The sequence below is a fragment of the Phocoena sinus genome, chromosome 7, assembly GCF_008692025.1.
Source record: "Phocoena sinus isolate mPhoSin1 chromosome 7, mPhoSin1.pri, whole genome shotgun sequence".
Taxonomy (NCBI): domain Eukaryota; kingdom Metazoa; phylum Chordata; class Mammalia; order Artiodactyla; family Phocoenidae; genus Phocoena; species Phocoena sinus.
The window spans coordinates 63758156-63778574 of NC_045769.1; the positions used below are offsets into that span (position 1 = coordinate 63758156).

Genomic DNA, 20419 nt, shown 5'->3' on the forward strand with positions numbered 1-20419 from the left:
CTAATCTCTGTTCTGAGTAGCAGAAGTGCTTCATGGTCATTTCAGCTGTAACAAAGAGAAAGAGTTGTGCCTTTAGTAGTAGATTGGACTGAGCTCCAATCTTTTGAGATAGAGAACTGGTGGCATTAAGAATTCAGTCCCTTTTGATCACGAGGTTCAATTCACATCAGTTTCTATCTTACTCTTATCCCATGACCTTGGTATGGAACCAACTTTCTGAGCTGTTTTCTGACGCCTATAAACGATTATTTCAGATTATTCAGTCTGCAAATTTTGTGCACTAAGAAGAACAAAAAAATAATGTTGTCTGTACTGCTATGATTTGTAATTCAAGGAAGAGTCTGTTTTTTTAAAAAGGAGGTAGTAGAACTTGTGTGCATTACTATCAAGAGGTCACAGAAGGGGCTAGTGTGGTTTATGTTTTTTAAATAATAGTTAAAAACGTGATAATATTATAAACCCCCAATTTAACTCTTTAATTTAGAGAAGAATTATAAAATCACTTTCATATATTTCTTCATTTAGTTCTCTCAACAATATTCTGAGGCAGGTTTCAGATGAGGAAACTGAGGCATAGAGAAGCTAAATTATTTATTAAAGGCTTCCCAGTTGGTGCACTAATCCCAACCCTTATGTCCATTGCTCTCCCACCTTGCCATAGGTGATCCATCACACTACTGCAATTTCATTCATTCTGACAGGTGAACAGGCAAGGGTTATCATCCAAAACCCAAGAAAGGAGGCGAAAATTTGTTTTGAATCGTTGGCCGTCCTGTGGCACAACAGGACAAACTTTGGTGTATTGTTTGGATGACGATGCATTTGAAAATGGGAGAAGTGTGGGGATTAGGTCCTATAAGGTGCTTCTCAAACTTTCATGCAGAAATGGATCACATGGGGAGCTTGTTAAAGTGTAGGGCTTAATTCCACATGTTTGAGGTGGGACCTGAGATTCTGCATTTCTGCAAGCTCCCAGGTAATGCTGATGCTACTAGTCTGGAAACCACACTTTGAGTAAGGGAGTAGTTCTATTTGTAGAGATATGATCAAGTGCTATCTATTTGCCTCCTCTGGGGCTTACTGAGTTCATTTTAGGTTAAACACTAGGAGCAGAAAGTCAGGAACAGTGTGTTCTGAGATAAAGGGATAATTGAGCAGTCATACCAACAATTTATCAATGTCCCATAACGATGATGATAAAAACATACCAATGACAATCACTCGCAACTTATTTACATGGTACTTTCACATATGTTACTCTACTTATTTTTTTTTAACATCTTTATTGAAGTATAATTGCTTTACAATGGTGTGTTAGTTTCTGCTGTACAACAAAGTGAATCAGCTATACATATACATATATCACCATATCCCCTCCCTCTTGTGTCTCCCTCCCACCCTCCCTATCCCACCCCTCTAGGTGGTCACAAAGCACCGAGCTGATCTCCCCGTGCCATGCAACTGCTTCCCACTAGCTATCTATTTTACATTTGGTAGTGTATATATGTCCATGCCACTATCTCACTTCGTCCCAGCTTACCCTTCCCCCTTCCCGTGTCCTCAAGTTTGTTCTCTACATCTGCGTCTTTATTCCTGTCCTGCCCCTAGATTCATCAGAACCATTTTTTTTTTTTTTTAGATTCCATATATATATGTGTTAGCATATGGTATTTGATTTTCTCTTTCTGACTTACTTCACTCTGTACGACAGACTCTAGGTCCATCCACCTCAGTACAAGTAACTCAATTTCGTTTCATTTTATGGCTGAGTGATATTCCATTCTACTTTTTTTTATAGCACACCGTGAGAAAAATATAGTCCCCATTTTATGATACATACATTGCAATTCAGAGAATCTGCTGAAGATTGTAAAGCAAGAAAACTGTGGAAATAATAAATTATTTGATTTTGGGTCTTGTTTTCCAAATCTCATGGATTTTACAATTTATCATGATGTTTTACTATTAGTTATTACAAAACACTTCAAATAATTTAATAATGATAAACTCATGGTTGATTTTATTGAAATTAAAAATTTAATATTTTTTTGGTCATAACTTCGTATGAATGTGTGTTTGGGCTGTTTGTTTTCTTCTCTGTATTGCTTTGGATCATCATTTTGTTGTGATGCCATTGCTGAGATTACTTGACAGTGAACACTGGTTAAAGTCCACAGGCTCTAAGGTTTTTTATATTTGCTATCAAATATATTGAGCAGGAGTTGACATACTTCTTTTGAAACGAGCATCGTTTGTTGGTATAATAGGGTGGATGTTAGACATAATGAGTTTTTTTCCGGTTTATTTTAGCTCACCCTACTTGCCGTTCCAACCAGTTCCTGTGTCAGAGTGAGGAGCTATGCATCCCTGTCCACTGGGTGTGTGACGAGGAAGAAGATTGTATCGATGGCTCAGATGAACGGCGGCATTGCCGTAAGTGCTTGTAGAGGAATCTTGTTTTGGCCCTTTGGACACCTTAAATTCCAACCTGTTACAAAGACAAAACACAATGGAATGAATCTTTATAAATGCAGAGTTGGGCCTTGAAGGACAAGGGAACCTGTGCCAGCCGTCTCACTCAGGGGTTGGATGATACTGAAAGTGTGGATGTGCTGAAGAATTATCAATAGAGCCAGTGATTTGGACATGGGATAGATTCCCAGTATTTAACTCAGGTTATGTTATGCTTAAGAAAGAAACAAAACACTTATTGGTATCTGTATGTGGAGGTCTTCATTTGTCTGGTTGGCAGTTGGATGGGTCCACGTGCTCCTGGAGCACACTGTGCAGGCAAAACCTTCCACCCCTTCTGCCCCACTATTAAACTCTCTTCTTTCTCACTGAGTGGAAGTGGAGGTCTGCTGGAGGCACTTCAGTGACGGCTGCTAGAGCCATCGTAGGATGAGCTGGAACCAGAAAGCAAATAGTAGCAAGGAAGAGGACGTTGACGACTGCTGATTCCTGGACATTGAGGGGGTTCAGGGCAGTAACCTGGAAGAGACACTTCCATTCTGATTTCTTTGGGATGGAACTGGAAAAGAGTGCTTTATTGGGCTTAAACAGTTTTGGACAAGAGCATAATTTTGGGTGAATGTAAGATGGCAACATGTGAGAAAGATGTCTGTCATCTGTAGCATTCCTTTCTTTTAAGGATGTTTGTGTAATTTAAAATTATTCTTGTATCAATGGGGATGTTTTTGGCTGCAAAGAGTGAAAAACACAACTCAAAAAAGTTAAGCAAAAAGGGAATTTATTATCTCACCCATAAAGCTTAAACGTAGCATTGTTCCAGAATTGATTGGAAGATAATGGAAAGTCTCAGTTCCTTGGATCAGTGACATCATTGAGTTTTCTTCCACTATTCTGCCCTGCCCTGCCATCTTTTTAGCCTATTGGCTTTTCATGATTGCATGAAAGCTGCAGAAGTCCTGAATTTTACATTCCCATAATTCAAATTTCAATGTCTAGAAGAGAAAACATCACCATCTTTTTCCCTGTGTTTTTATAAGACAAAAGAAAAAAATAACAACAAAAAAACCCCAAACTAAAACCTTTTAACGAGTCTAAGTTGGACTGAGGTGGAAATTGGAGAGAAGATACAAGGCTGTAATGAACCACCTCAGGCTCTTGACCTCAGTTGTCCTCTGGAAAAGTCTAGCTCTGATCACTGTGTAGCATTCACCTTTAAACTTCCTCACATTCTGTTTCATTAAATGCACATCCCACAAATCATGGACATCTATCATCACTGTGTGTTGGTTTTGAGATAGCCAAGATCCTGTTGGCATTTTCACACGGACATTGTCTGCAAAGATCAAAGAAGAAACAGATACTTTTGATGGCTACGTCATGTGGGAACTTGTTTGTTAGGTGACTAGCAGTGGAGGTGCTGTGGTTCTAGATGTATTTATAAAAAATAGGTTCTAGATGTGTTTATAAAAAATTAGAATTAAGTCCAGGAATTTTGAGTAGGTTCTAGATGTATTTATAAAAAATTAGAAGTAGGTTCTAGATGTATTTATAAAAAATTAGAATTAAGTCCAGGAATTTTGAGTCCAGCAATGGGAGTATGAACTCTCTTCAGTCGAGCCACTAGAAACCTTCTTTTGAGGAAGATAATGGAAATTCTCAATACTTATGAGTTTGACTTTGGTGTAAAGGTAAAATGTAGACTGTATAATTAAACAATCTGTTAGGGCTTGTCAGTGCTGGTCATGAGGTCTGCCAGCAACAAAGAGATGGTGATCTTTGGGACAGAGTAGTTCAGGGGAAACCAGCAAACTATGTAGGTCTGTGGAGGGTGGTGGTGGTGACAAATGGCAGTCCTGAGGAGGGCACAGACAGGAGCTAGTCAAGGCCAGATAGGAGCACAGCATATCTACATCAGGTCCAGTTACGTGCATCCGGATCTGAGGTGGAGTGGCAAAAAGGGAGGGAGGTGGGGGACAGTAGTTCAGAAGGACTGAAAGGAGGAAGGAAAAGTACCAGGCATAGTAGGGAGCAGGGAGAAATCCTTGTTTCTAGGAAATCTGTTCTGGGCTCTGATATTTCTGGCTGGCCTCTCAGAGGTCCTAGAGGAAAAGGGTGACCTAGTAGGTACTCAGTGCTAGATTGTGAAGCTCTGGAGAGCAGGGACTATGCTTTATTCAGCTTGTATCCCTAAGGCTTGGTATTCTGTCTAGCGGATAGTAGGTTCTTGATAAGTGGACACTGAATGAATGAATGATGGGTTATTTATCTTTTGGCTAGATATGCCATTTGGTTCCATTTTCCCTTGCTCCCCACACGGAGTAGGAAGAAAGCTGAGCTGTAGATTGTGATGCAATGTGTGGTGGATGACCCCTTGATAATAATACTACATAGAGGGGATGGGAACTACCAAGGGCAACTGCTTGGGGAGACTGGAAATAACTTTACAGCAATAATTTATGAGCAATGTTCCATACTATTTTAAATGAGTATGGATTTTATAAGGTAACTCTTGCATTTTAAATTATTTTTTTATTAGATCATCTTTTCCCCAAATGCTTCTCTCTTATGTGGACAATTAAAAAGTCCCATCATAATTCCTGCCTCAGGGCTTCCCTGGTGGCACAGTGGTTAAGAATCTGCCTGCCGATGCAGGGGACATGGGTTCGAGCCCTGGTCTGGGAAGATCCCACATGCTGCAGAGCAACTAAGCCCATGCGCCACAACTCGTGAGCCTGCGCTCTAGAGCCCATGAACCACAAACACTTAAGCCCTTGTGCAACAACTACTGAAGCCCGTGTGCGTAGAGCCCATGCTCCGCAGCAAGAGAAGCCACCCCAGTGAGAAACCCATGCACCACAATGAAGAGTAGCCCCCTCGCCGCAACTAGAGAAAGCCCACGTGCAGCAACGAAGACCCAATGCAGCCAAAAATAAGTAAATTAAAATAAATAAATTAAAAAAAATTCCTGCCTCAGACTCACAGAATAGAATTCACATGATGCTTGGAATATTGATTCATTTGATTTTGTCTGTTTTATCCAGAGGCAAATTTGATAAACTACTGGTGCTCTGCTCTCACCTACCCTAATCACCTTAAGATAAAATCAAGCTAGCTTAAATTTATGTTTATGAAATTGACAGGTATTCAGTGTAGAAAGCTTATATAGTAGAGAAAACTCTAAAGAAAAAAAAATCACCCATTCCTAATACTCAGAGATAAACACTGTTTACTCTTTGGCATGTTTCCTTCTTGTTTAAACAAGGATTTCAATGAGGGGGACCTTACTGATCCTTGATTAATACCTATACCTGCAAAATTCTTATTTCATTCATCCTTTTTACTGTATAGGTTTTCAAGCTATATTGTATTCTCAACACATGTTGATAATATAATTGTCTACACTCACAACCTTGAATGTTGATATGATTCTGGGCATTTTGATAGTATCCTGATAATAACACTTTTGCTTTCACATTGTAAGATGTCTACCTTAGAGTAGCTGGGTTAATGTTACTGTCATATTTGTTAGTTGGTCTGTGTTTTTCAGTAATTACAAAGTAATATTTTTTTCCTTTCACAGCTGGGAGAACATGCTCAAGCCATCAGTTTACGTGCGAAAACGGTGAATGTATCCCAGCAGAATTCAGATGTGACCATTCCACAGACTGCTTGGATGGAACTGATGAGAAAAACTGCCGTGAGTCCCTTACAGTCTTTGCACTGTATTTGGTTTCACCTTTGTCCCTTTGGCATTTTAATCAATTTGTTGATGGACAGAAATGCCTACAATATGCCTCTTGTTATTGAAATCTCTTGGCAGATTCTTGTGTGGATTAGAGGTGATGTTCTGGTAGGAGTCTATTTTTAGCAAGACATTCTGAGTCTGTCCTGCCTTAGCACTTCAAGTTTCTGTACGTCTTGAAGTAAGAAACTTTTAACTTTAACACAGAATCACAAAACGTCAATGAGTACAAAATCCAGTTTGGTCAATTTTAACTTTTAGTACGTTACCATGGTAAACTTATGGGTCAAATGTCTCAGTTTTTCTGCTCTTATGGACTCAGTGTTTTCCAGATCACCTTTGGGAATGTGTTACATTTTGAAAATGGCTATCTGTGTAATGGAAGAATACTATATCAATTTGTAACTGATCACCACAAGATAAAGCATACAAATCACAGTATTCTATGTATAATGTTTAAATATGACCATAAGCAAAATAAGAAAGTGCAATCACTTCTTACAAATGAGTAAAGAGTAATCTGCCTCTCTTGAGGTTTATATAGAATTGTTAGAATACAAGAATATACTAATTATTCTGCTGTGTCCGTCCTCTGGTCCATCTAACTCTGTCTTTAGTCTCAGACATACCCATTTTCTCTCAAAAGCGCTTATAGGTCTATCATTTATGAATTTACCCAGAGCTTCTTTGAGTTTTTATATATCTTTCCCTGGCATTCTTTCTGGCATACTGCATTTCAGACTTCAAGGAGTTATTTTAATATTCTAGTATTCTAATAATCGGTGGATAGATTTTGTGTACCTTAGAAACCTTGATCATAAACTTCTTGGTTATTATGCTTCCAACTAAAGATTTAGGTTTTAGTCTCTTCTCATGGGACAACTCTTTTATTGTTTGATCATTTTGATAGGATTTTAGTTCTTGACTGTTTCTAAATTCCTTCCTTTGGTATATTGTATGCTTAATGAAAGAGCCATCTTGCTACACTTCCCAACATGGTGCCATGCCGAGGGTGGGAGGTAACATAAACTGGTTATGAGCAAAGTGTTCCTATTTACTGTAGTGTTCAAATTGTGCTCTTAATGGAAGAAACACTCGTATGTGTGTCCAGATTCACGCTGCAGCCTCACTGTCATCACACAGTACATTAAAACAAAACAAAAAACTTCTCCAATGCTTTCTTCTCTTGTATGTTATTTTCCTTTGAGAGGAGTCTGTGCTATTTGTCTTTGTGTTTCCATTTCCTAGCAGACTTTCTGGTATAGTTCTGTTGTAATTTCTAACTTACATGTTTTCTTTTGAAAGAGATTGTGTTGCCTCTAGGTTGGGTCTTCTTTAACTTTGGAAAAGTTATGGAGAATTTAGACTTGGTACCGGCAGTTTTAGAGATGGTAGTGTGTGTCTGGATGTCACAGATAGCAAGTCCAGAGTCAAGGACTCCCCTTTGAGTACTTTGTAAAGCAAACAATAAATTCTTTATTGTGGCAAGTGAAGAAAATATTTTTGATTAATAATAGAGACAAATCATACATTATATTTTGCAGTATTGTGTAAACTTCAAAGTGTTATGTAAATTCCAGTGGTTATTGTTATTAGACCCCTCACTGAGGACATTAGGGCCAGTATTATAATACTGTCTTACGAATAAGGTAACTGAACCAGCAAAGGATGGAGTGGCTTGTTCAGGGTTAAATGGTGTGTGGCAGAGCTAGAGCTCAGCTCGTCCTCTGGTCCAAGTCTGATGATTACTGTTCATGAAGGACTTTATTTACAGAAGGAGGAAGTCCTACCTTGTACAAGAACAGAACCAGAGGCCTGTGCCACCAGCCAACAGTCTGTGTCTTTATCCCTTATTTACAAGTGGATAAAAATGAGTGCTTTATTGCAAATGCAATGGTACTGCAGGAAATGCTATTTTAGGGAAAATAAAAGGCAGCCAAAACAGACTGTTTGGATTTATTCCATGTGAACACCCTGCAGCCAAGTCTCAAGTCACCAATACAGCTGCCTCATGACTTTGCCGACGGACCTTCTGGAAAAAAGCTGGCGGGGTACAAGCATTCAAGCAGCTCGTATAGAAAGGAATGAAGGAAAGGAAGTGAGCTTTGTAAAATATCTGGGCAGGAATCCTTAATCAAGATTTTGTTCATTTTTTTAAGTACATACAAGTAATTGTTGAACCAGAGTTAAACCTCATTGTTTCTGGAATCATACAAGTCATGAATCCTTCAGGGTTCATGGCCCTAAAGTGAATCTCACACATGTAAGGAGGTTTTACAATGAGGTATTTTTTCCTATTTCTCTCTACCTCATTTATTTATTGCTATGTGTTCTGTAAGGAAGAGTGTAAAAAAAAAAAAAAACAAATCAGAGGAAATTAAAAAAGAATCCTCATACTTCCTTGTTAGTGCTTTGATCTCCTGGCCACAGCCAGATTTGTACAGGAAGGAAATGAATGACCTGGATCAAAGTCTTTAAAAAGTGCCAGTACTGGGGGGAGGATTTGCCTCATTTTATTTTCCGTCTTTGTTTGGAGCTCTTGTGGGAAATGGAAAAGGGGAGTGTCACTCCCAGGGCATCAATCACTATCATATTCAATTTTTTTTTTTTTAATTGGAGTATAGTTGCTTTACAATGGTGTGTTAGTTTCTGCTGTACAGCGAAGTGAATCAGCCATACGTATACATATATCCCCTCCCTCCTGGATTTCCTTCCCACCTAGGTCACCACAGAGCACCGAGTAGAATTCCTGGTGCTCTACAGTAGGTTCTCACTAGTTATCTGTTTTATACATAGTAGTGTATATATATCAATTGCAATCTCCCAATTCATCCCACCTTCCCTCTCCCCGCTTGGTGTCCATACGTTTGTTCTCTGCATCTGTGTCTCTACTTCTGCTTTGCAAATCGTTTCATCTGTACCATTTTTCTAGATTCCACATATACGCATTAATCAGTACTACAAAGTAGGTGTGAGGACCATCTCCACTTTACAGAGATCAAGAGGTAAGGGTAGACGAACCAGGATATTAACCTAGGTCCAAACCCTATGCCCATGCTCTTGGAATACTTTACTTTTGTGTAAGAAGTTTACAGAGCATTTTTGCCTACAGGTTACTTAGCTATTTATTATTAAAATGATTGTTGAAAGCTTTTTATTATGGAAGGTTTTAAACATAATCAAAAGCAGAGTGATTACATCAACTCATAGCTAATTTTATCTTACCTATATCTCTTCTCTCCATTATTTTGAAGCAGTTCTCAGATATCATGTAAGTTTGTCTTTTAAGTAATTCAGTATCTATATTGCTAAAATATAAGGACTGAAACATTACAGTATCATGATCACACCTAAAAGTTAATAACTGTTCTTTAAAGTAATCAGAAATCCATTCAGTTTTAAAAATTCTTCAATTGGCTTATTATTTTTTTACAGTGTCATTTAAATAAAAATCCAAAGAAAATCTATATGTTGGAGTTAGCAAGTGACTTGTTCTGGAGTTTCCCATAGTCTGGGTTTTGCTCATTGCACCCACCCTCTGATATCCTTCAACATGTTCTTCTGTCCCCTGTATTTCCTAGAAATTGGTAGCGAGATCTAGAGTAAGGTTTTTCCATCTCGGAAATAATGACATTTGGGTCCAAATCATTCTTTATTGTGGGGAGCTGTCCTGTGCATTGTAGAATAGCTATCAGTATCCTTGGCCTCTGTCCACTAGAAGCCAGCAGCACCTCCCAGTTGTGATGGCCAAAAATGTCTCTAGACAGTGTCAAATGTCCTCTGGGAGCAGAATTCCCCTCCCCTGCTCCAGTTGAAAATAGCACTAGTCTAGAGGCTTGAACACATGCAAGGTTTCGTGTGTGTGTGTGTGTGTGTGTGTGTGTGTGTGTATAAGGGCAACAACACTTTGTATATAAAGGTATGTATTTCCATCAGGAGGCACCTAATGTCTAACTGCCCCTTTGTGATATTAGCAGCCATTGATAATCATGCTAAGATACATTTAGTCCTAGAGGTACTTAGCTATTTTAAATGTCGCTTCAGATATATAGCAACTGTTTAATTAGTTGTTTTAAATTACAATGTTCCCACATAATGGAGGATTAAGTGAGGCTTAGACAGAAAACCTTTTTGTGAGACATGACACTTTGTTCTGTTGTTTTTGGAGTCTTGATGAATAGGAAAATTACTTTTGGACAAACTTAGAATCAGTTTATGAATATGGCTTTAATTTGTCTATTTCTCAGAAATAAGATTGTCTATAGGAATGGGTCTTCTAGGCACTAGAAACCACTTAAATATAGTGGAGGATGTTGGAAAACTGCCAAGAAGGACTTATTTCTTTTCCCCAAATATTTGAAAGGATCAGGAAGCTTGACTCTGTAGTTCATAGTCCCGCCTGTCAGATCAGACCCCTAGGATATAGTTCTTACCCTTTCAAGCTTCTAAGATCAAGGTCTTGAGCTCCAAGACAGAGCACCTTGTGTCCATTCCAAGCACTCCTTTTACATAACAATGAATGGTGTGTAAGGGTCCACTCAGGGAAGCAGGGAGAAGGGAGGGAAAAGAATGGGTGAGATGGCAAGAAAGGCAAGGGTATTAATGTCCCAATAAAAAGATTATCCTTGAAATAAATAGTTTCGTATCATATTTGGTCTTTTTGTCTGCTGTGTTCCTATATGCATAAGGCATAAGATATTTTTGGTTATTCTACTGTTTGAGAACTTTCTGAAAAAATATATGTGTGTGTGTGTGTGTGTGTGTGTGTGTGTGTGTGTGTGTACAGCTGTGAAACAGGTAAAAGTTCATTTTTCCTAAGTTATTTTGCTCTTCAGTCTGGCCATCTGTAAAATGGCACCTGCTATTAAACAGTTTGTCAATTATTACTATTTTTTAAGGAACAGAGAGTTGAAACTGCCATCCATTTTGCTTTTAATGGGATTAGCATCAAGGAAAACCCACTCACTCAGAGTCTAAGATAAACATCGGAACAATGCAGCAATTATGGGTCATTCAATTAATAATGTTGCACTGACTTTCCGTTGCTCAAAAATAGTGTAATTTTTTCTTAGCTAAGTAAACAGATTATTTCATCTTTATCAAGTACCGTATTAGCATGCTTTTGGTGTGAGTAAAACTATTGCTAATTATCATTGGTTTGCAGCACTTCTCTTTTGTTACTTAGGAATGCCAAAGAAAGGGTCAAATCCTTGTTACAATGAAGGCTTTCTTGCCGGTAATCAGCAGTATTTGGTCTGCCTGCCACGGGGGCGGCTTCGTCTCTGAAGTTTTATTTCTACTGACTTTCTGTTCTTTAGAATTTTGTATATCTAACTTTATATTTCTAACTGTTGAAACTCCGACTGGGGGCATAACTGGGAGGGAGTGAAGAGGAGGGATAAGTCATTCTTTGGACAGTGATGCCTGGTGACGGACATGTTCATCAAACTCAGCCCTTGCTCAGCACCTTGCTCTTACTATTCTCTCTACTCGACGTGAGAAGGAAGAAGCAGACTGACCGCATCTTACATATCACATCACAGCCGGACCTTTTTTTTTTTTAGCAGTTTGAGATAGGATTCAGAGCCCTGAAACCTTGAGGAAAGAGAAAAATCTCTTATTTAGTCTTCATCTTACAAGCACATTATAAATATCTCCCATCTTTTAAAAGGCCCTAAGATCCCTCTCAGCTGTTACCCTACTTCTCTGCTCCCTTTTACAGCAAAGTTACATAGAATTGTCTTTAATCGCTGTCTATCTCCATTTCCTCTCCTTCTTTCTTTCTTGAACGCATTGAAAACAGTCCATCTCCAAATCTCCCAAAAACATTCTTGTCAGTGTCACCAGTGACCTCCATGTTGATAACCCTAATAGTTCTTGTTCAAACATCACCTTATCAGAGAGCTACTCCTCCTCACTGTTACTCTTTCTCATTTATTTTAATGTCTGTCCGTCCACCCTCCTAAATAGAATGTAAGTTCCATGAGAGCAGGGATTTTATGAAGTTCATCATTTTCTGTAGTACTTAGCAGTCCGTTACTATCTGTTGAATGAAATAGTTTTAAAAACCTGTGTTACTTCACTCATAATTTCATTTATAATCTCTTTATCCAGTTCTTAGCACGGCTAGGAAGATGGATTTCAATAAATATATGTTGCATTATTCCCTGGAGCATTTGAGGCACAGTGTTCCATCCTGTGGCTCAGTGACTCCAATGCTAGGGCTCATGTGAGATTTTTATTATTTTTCAAAAAATTAGAACTATGTCAGTCTTATCCTCCTTTGCAGATTTTGGTGATAGTTCTGTGTATGTGAAGAAAGAGGTACTGCAGATCCAAACTCTTCAGAGCAGACCTTTTGGGTGCTTTTTAAACTTAGGTCTGAGATCAGGTCACCATGGATAGAGACCAGATAGGGATTTAGGACTTCAGACCAGGTAGTTCAAAGCGAAGGCGGTAAGGGAAACTATATAAGTTAATGTCTTTCCCTTTTTGGCTTCAGGCTCCTGAAAGCTGCTCAGACTAAACTTGATGTTAGTCCAATTCTAGTAGCCCTTGGGAAGACCATATTTACTTTCTCTTTCCAAGGTACTGAATTGTTATTCACATTTTATAAATATTATGTATATGCTTTTCATTGAAAGGCTCTTCAAATTATTTTTGGAGGGCTTCCGTGGTGGCACAGTGGTTGAGAGTCCGCCTGCCGATGCAGGGGACGTGGGTTCGTGCCCCGGTCCAGGAAGATCCCACATGCTGCGGAGCGGCTGGGCCCATGAGCCATGGCCGCTGAGCCTGCGCATCCGGAGCCTGTGCTCTGCACCAGGAGAGGCCACAGCAGTGAGAGGACCGCGTACCGCAAAAAAAAAAAAAAAATTATTTTTGGAAAGAGGCAGGAAATGCTTCTCTGTTGTCCTCTTGCATATTACTGCACTCCCTAGATGCTAGTCCGTGATGACAGTCACTTCAGGGACTTGAATTTGACTGACACAGGAGGCGGGGTGGGGGGGGGGTCAGAAAGGAATAAGTTGGTCTCCTGCTGCTTTGTGGTCTGTTTTTTTTTGGTATGGACTCTCTTGTTTGTCCTGGTACTCTTGGAAAGCTCTGTTTCCTAGCATAGGGTTTCCTGGAATTCTTAGATTTTACCAGATTGAAGTCCTTAGTAGAATATGCCATAATTTGATGAAATTTAGATTTGGCCTGACTTCTCCAGACTTCCCAAAGTGGAATGAGAAACTGAAAGGAAGAAAGAAAAACTTTCCCTTGCGTTGCTTCTTCTCTTTCTTTTCATGCTATCTTTTTAAGATTATTTTCTTTCATTCAATTTCATTCTTCCTCCTGTAATTTTCTCTTCCTATTACTCTGAAGCCTGTAAGTGGTAGCAATACCTATTATAGTGGTTAGGAACAAGCGTAGTGGGGCCAGGTTGCTGAATTGAGTTCAGGTTCTCCAGCTGACCAGTCGTATGACCTTTTTCAAATTGTTTAACCTCTCTGTACCTCAGAGAGGCATGTATGTAAGATCTCTAAAATGGGAACAATAGCGTAACTACCTCATTGGGTTGTTATAAGAACAAAATGAGTTCATACACATTGAGTACTTGAACAGCCTTCTGGCACATAGTTTTCAATACATGTTATTGATGATTATTATTGTTTTTGCTCATTTAACTTCGTGGATAGTACTTGCAGCTAAGTGCTGGTGGCCAAACTAGTAAACTTTTTCTGGCAAATCATTACTCTGACTGGATTATCCTGCCTTGGAAGCAGACTAACATAAAGTAACTTATAAAGGATGACTTCAAGACCTTGAAAAGTCCCAGGTGTCTGGGCAGGACTTATATCAGTAACTTCTTGTTTTCCTTTTAATCTTGGCTTAAGTGTCATAATATACCTTTAAGAGGCCCTCTCTTTCTTTAGAATCAATTTGTCTTCTTTTTGGCTATTTTGTCAAAATCTGAGAACAGAATGTATTTATAGCCTTCCTGTTAAGATAATAAAGAGTAGTGCCTAATATGTGTGTCTTACCCTGCTGTGAATGATTTCCATTCTGGGAGGCCTACGAGTTTCTTAAACCACATCTTCCTCCTTGATTATGTAAACAGAACTATAGCATGGAAATTTCTTGCTTCAAGCCAAATCATTAGCAGAGAAAACATTAAAAAAGTCTTCAAGCACCAATCTGACATGTATATTTGGAGACAGCTCCCAATTTTGAGGAGCAAACATGGACATGTATCATTTGGAAGTTGGAGAAAGGAAGGGAGAGGGAAAAGGTGGTGTGAATGAGGACGTTCTTTTTTTTATTTATATTTTTTAACATCTTTATTGGAGTATAATTGCTTTACAGTGGTGTGTTAGTTTCTGCTTTATAACAAAGTGAATCAGTTATATGTATACATATGTTCCCATATCTCTTCCCTCTTGTGTCTCCCTCCCTCCCGCCCTTCCTATCCCACCCCTCCAGGCAGTCACAAAGCACCAAGCTGATCTCCCTGTGCTATGCAGCTGCTTCCCACTAGCTATCTATTTTACATTTGGTAGTGTATATATGTCCATGCCACTCTCTTACTTCATCCCAGCTTACCCTTCCCCCTCCCCATGTCCTCAAGTCCATTCTCTAGTAGGTCTGTGTCTTTATTCCCATCTTGCCCCTAGGTTCTTCATGAACTTTTTTTTTTCTTAGATTCCATATATATACGTGTTAGCATACAGTATTTGTTTTTCTCTTTCTGACTTACTTTACTCTGTATGACAGACTCTAGGTCCATCCACCTCACTACAAATAACTCAATTTTGTTTCTTTTTTATGGCTGAGTAATATTCCATTGTATATATGTGCCACATCTTCTTTATCCATTCATCTGTCGATGGACACTTAGGTTGCTTCCATGTCCTGGCTATTGTAAATAGAGCTGCAAAACAGTATGGAGCTTCCTTAAAAAACTAAAAATAGAACTACCATACAACCCAGCAATCTCACTACTGAGCATATACCCTGAGAAAACCATAATTCAAAAAGAGTCATGTACCACAATGTTCAATGAGGACGTTCTTGCATTTTTGTATCAGACAAACTTTAGAGGTCTGGGCCTTAGTTAACAGGTGTTTGTCCATCTTTCCATTAAAACAAAACTTAGCAGGATGAGTTTCTCTGGTGTTCTTGTACAGTGTCTCCTCTCTTACTACACTTCCCCTTTACTTGAAGTCCTGTAGGACATTTCAGCTACATGATGGATTTGCTCCTTGGGAAAAAGTTTACAAGGTTAGACTCAGACTCTCCAGGCAAATAAACCAAAAAGTAAGACTTTAGAGATCCCCTATCACAAAGTATTGTGACTTCCTCTTATCTGGGGTAGATTGAAACCCATTAATTAATACTGTTAGCGGTAGAAATCTTTAAAGGAAGTAGAATCTCTTCATTTCTTACTTTGCTTAGTGTACAACTTGGACCTGTTCCCTCTGTGTGGGTATCCAAAGGGGGAAAAACTTTTGGAAACAGTTTCCCAAATCTTTTGTGTATTTTGTGTCCTGGCTCTGTGCAGTCTTTCCTATGGGCATACCCCTCCACTTAATCATACACTGAAGAGACCAGAAGGTGTACAGGGGTTGAGGCAAGCCCTTAGCTGATTGACAGAGATTCATTATCAGCGTGGACGGAGACAAGAAAGCTGTTCATTCTTCATCCCAAGTGTCAAACTGCTGACCTCTAACCATTCCAATACCCTCTCTGATGACATCAAGCTGGCCTTGTTGTTTGTTGGGGGAATGAGCCATGTCAGCAAACTTTTAGTCTTGTTGGTGGATACTGGTTTTCAGTTTTATGGGACTGGTTCTCAAAAAGCAGGACAGGGAGAACAAGAGATCTGCCCAGCATATTTGTCTCAGAGCCTTCACATCTACAATAATCACCTGAAATGAGAGACTCACAGTCCAAGCCCAGATAAATTTTCCTCCTGATAGATAACTTCTCTATTGCAAAGAGTTGGGTTTTCTAAGATTTCTTTCCTGCCTGCTCCTCTCTTAAAAGGCTAGATGGCATACTGACCCTAAACGCTATCCGGCACATGGGGGAAAGGAATCGCTTGCTGGACTCAGCTGGCTTCTAGGCATCTCTTGAAGGCAGAATTACTTAACTGAGCTGTGTGACCCTTTGAAGGTGCATCTGCAATGTGCACCATCTCAGTGATGAAAAGACATCAATAACCCTAAACACTAGCTGGTTCTTGGGCTATTAAAAAATAAAATAGGAGCTTCCCTGGTGGCGCAGTGGTTGAGAATCTGCCTGCTAATGCAGGGGACACGGGTTCGAGCCCTGGTCTGGGAAGATCCCATATGCCACGGAGCAACAAGGCCCGTGAGCCACAACTACTGAGCCTGCGCGTCTGGAGCCCGTGCTCCGCAACAAGAGAGGCCGCGATAGTGAGAGGCCCGCGCACCGCGATGAAGAGTGGCCCCCGCTTGCCACAACTAGAGAAAGCCCTCGCACAGAAACGAAGACCCAACACAGACAAAAATAAATGCATAAACAAATGTGGGGTTTAAAAAATAAATGAATAAATAAAATAAAATTCAGAAAAATTAAAAATTTTAATCAGTTATTAAATGCCTTCCATTTTAGTATATGATTGACTACATGTAACTTTGGCAGTTAAAGTATTTAAAGACACTTAACAGACTAGTTTTGAACTTCTGGAGATGAGAATATTTGTGCTTATTCCTTTATTGGGGGACTTCACAAAATGGGACTGTGCTCTCTGGTGTTGGAGACATACCCTTTTCTTACTTAAAAAGAAATCAGAAGAGAATCTGAGAATCATTGTGAAAATAATCTTTAATGAAACGAAGAATGGACCAAGAAAGATATCATACTTGTGAGAGGGAGGCTATTAAAAGATCATAAAAGGCAGACATTCAAACTATTTTTAAAAGCTTTTTTAAGTGATAACTCTAGCAATACCAAGCAATTCTTGAGCACAGTGAGTAATGACCCAGTCCCTGTACTGAGTGATGGGGATTTAAAAATGAGTAAGACAGGATCCTTGATCTCAGAGGGTTTCATGATGTCATGGGGGAAACAGATAATCAACCAACAGGATGAAGCCTACACTTAGGGATCATGAGAGGTACATGTTCCAAGTGTGGGGAAGCACAGGGGAGAGACTGACAGTACCTTTTTTCTTCAAGGGACATGCTGATTTTTCCATTGAGATCTCAAAAACCAGAGTTAAGCATCTGGTTAATAGCAGTGAAGTGACCATATGTGCATAATGTGGTAGCAGTTATTCAGACTTTTCAAAAAGCTTTACTAGACATTGTCTTTTGAGGTCCCTGTACCCTGTGAAGGAACCTATCCAAATGTGTGGATGGAGACGTGGTGACACAGAGAGGATGAACAACTTGAGTAAGAGTAAATAGATACTGAGTGGTACCCCAGGTCCCAGGTTTCCTGGCTTCTAGGCCTGTTTTCTTTCTATGACCCTCCAGCCAAAGAACTGGACCTTCGTTTCCCGAAGCATATGTGTGGCACATTACTTTCCTGGGATGTTATTTGTATTATGTAAACGAAGGTTCCATTTTGAAATAAGTTGAATTTCTTCTCATTCTTCAGCTCAAAGCTCGCAAGTCACTTCAGAGGAGACTTCCCTGGGCTCCCATTCCCTCCTACTATGCATTCTTTTGGCACTCTGTACTTCCCACATTAAGCATGTAATCCAGTTTGTAATTTACTGTTTGTGTCATTCTTAGGTTATCCAGAGAATGTATCTTTTGTTTACCAATGTATGCTTAGCAGTTAGTGTCTAGAGTATAGTAGTCACTCAAGAAGTGATTGCTAAAGCAACATCTTCATTTAAGGTTTGTGTGCTCTTTCTGTTCTTTCAGGATACCCAATATGTGAGCAGAAAACTTGTGCCAATGGAGCCTGCTATAACACCAGTCAGAAGTGTGATGGGGAAACGGATTGCAGAGACGCCTCTGATGAACTCAACTGCAGTAAGTAATATGGTGAAGCTGGTTTATACTGGCCAGTTGTGCACATTTCTTCTCAAGTTTGTGTTCAGTGAATTCATGTTGGTAGCTTGAAGTCAGCCACGGTGGAGTATTTACACCATGGAAATTGGCAGATACTACAGGTGAGGACTTTTATGTTCCTGGAGAACTGGTTATTAAACATTTACCAGAGCACTACTGCATAGTAAGAATCTCTCTTTACACTTGAGACAGAATCTTCCTATGAAATTAAGTGGCTACAGCGGAATTGAAATTCTCTCTTTTCTTTCCCTTCTTAACCGTGTGTCCCAGCTCACCGATGCTTGCACAGTGAGTTTCAGTGTGGCAGTGGGGAGTGCATTTATAAAACCTACGTCTGCGACCATGACCTTGACTGTGAAGATGGCAGTGATGAACGTTCTTGCAGTACGGTGATTTCCTTACGTTGGGTCGTGCTGTTAGGAGTGTTTTTGTGTTTTTTCTTTTTTCTCCCTACCAATGTGCTACTTTTTTCAAATCACAGAGTCACTATGTCTGATGGCAAAGGGAGCCAGACTGTCATTTAGGGCCCATGGCATGAGCCTCAGCAGTGTTGCTGAACTTGGACTTCTTTAATTTCCAAGGATCTGTGTAGAGTTGAAGGGTTGCTGATGGACAGTTTGCATTCTTTCCTTAGGCTACAAAGATACAGAGTGTATTGTATCACTGGACTCTCAAATTACTCATATCTCAGGAATGGGTCTAATAACCTTCACAGAGTGAGAGAAGGGCTTAGAAAGGGAGACAAGGTCCCTAATAGTAATGGCCCTAACTCTCTTTACTTTGAAATTCTTAGCACATTAAAATCACGAGTTGGGAAAGTTTCAGTATGGTTGCAGGTGGCTTTTTTTTTTTTTTTTTTTTTTTTTTTGGTACGCGGGCCTCTCACTGTTGTGGCCTCTCCCGTTGCGGAGCACAGGCTCCGGACGCGCAGGCTCAGCGGCCATGGCTCACGGGTCCAGCCGCTACGCGGCATGTGGGATCTTCCCGGACCGGGGCACGAACCCGTGTCCCCTGCATCAGCAGGCGGACTCTAAACCACTGTGCCACCAGGGAAGCCCCGCAGGTGGCTTTTGTTACCTCCACATTTTCACTCTGACCCTCCTTTTCTTTCCATGATATTGCCTGCAGTGCACACGAACGCTCTCATTGTTGCCACCTCCGGACTCATTTTATTAGAATATGAAATCTCCATGAGAGAGTTTTATAAATTCCAATAAATTGACAGGTTTTTTTTTTTTTTTCTGGTGGTCACTTATTTGCCAGAATGAAGGATTTTCTACACACCCATTTTGATTGGTGGGTAACCATGCCTTAGAGGTTGTTAAATATTTTCAGTATCACTCTAATTTTCTGTGAGCCATGCCTGATTTCTTTTCTGGCGCCTGTGCTTGTTTCAGGGACTGTATTGAGAAGAATGTGACATCATGGAAGAAGTTACTCAGAATCATTAGGTCCTAGATAGCAATGACTGTGCTTGTGGTCAAGTAAGAGAATGTTGGCCATTGGCGTGTCTATAGCATCTTTGTCAGTCTGTGTTCTCTGTTCTGTGACAACCTATAACATAACTGTCTTGTTTTTAATCTTGATGCACCTGAGTTCATGTCCTGGACCCAAAGCTGCTGTTTTCTTCTCCTCCTTCTCCTCTTCTTTCTCCTTCTCTTCCTCCTTTTTTTCATTTTTGTCAAGATAGTTAAGGGACTAAACGGGCACAGACATTTCAGTTTCTAGGAGCTCAGTTTAGGTGGCAAGATGAGCACTTTGATTTTTCCTGAGTGGTTTGTATCTTTGGAGTGCAGCTGTCATTTTCTTCCAGGTTCTTATCAGACCTGCAAAGGTAACGAATTCACTTGCCCCAACGGCTTCTGCATTAATCAAAATTGGGTTTGTGATGGAGAAGGTGACTGTGTAGATAATGCCGATGAAGACGGATGCGGTAAGGAGGGGAAGAGCTTCTGATTGGAAAGTGTTTTCTTAAAGTGTTTTCCAGAACTTGTTTTTCCTACTTTCCTTGTTACAAATTATCTGTGTGACATGCAAGTTTCTGGATTGGCTGGGCTTAAGGGGAATTAGTGGATGGGGAGGAAAGAGGTGATTCCACTAGCTTTTCCTAAAAAGACCCCAAACTCAAATGTAAGATAAATTGTAATCCTTTCCTTCCAATACTAAGGCCAAATAG

General features: G+C 39.8%; 1 protein-coding gene across 4 annotated transcripts in view; it reads left to right on the forward strand.

Moving 5' to 3' along the window:
- Positions 1 to 20419, forward strand: part of LRP2 (LDL receptor related protein 2) — a 199709-nt gene that overhangs the window by 37585 nt on the left and 141705 nt on the right. For all 4 annotated transcript variants that reach the window (XM_032637870.1, XM_032637872.1, XM_032637871.1 and 1 more), the window contains exons 3-7: positions 2311 to 2433; positions 6053 to 6169; positions 18094 to 18204; positions 18514 to 18627; positions 20057 to 20176. In XM_032637870.1, coding sequence (XP_032493761.1) covers positions 2311 to 2433; positions 6053 to 6169; positions 18094 to 18204; positions 18514 to 18627; positions 20057 to 20176 — 585 coding nt within the window. The remainder of the gene's footprint in view (positions 1 to 2310; positions 2434 to 6052; positions 6170 to 18093; positions 18205 to 18513; positions 18628 to 20056; positions 20177 to 20419) is intronic.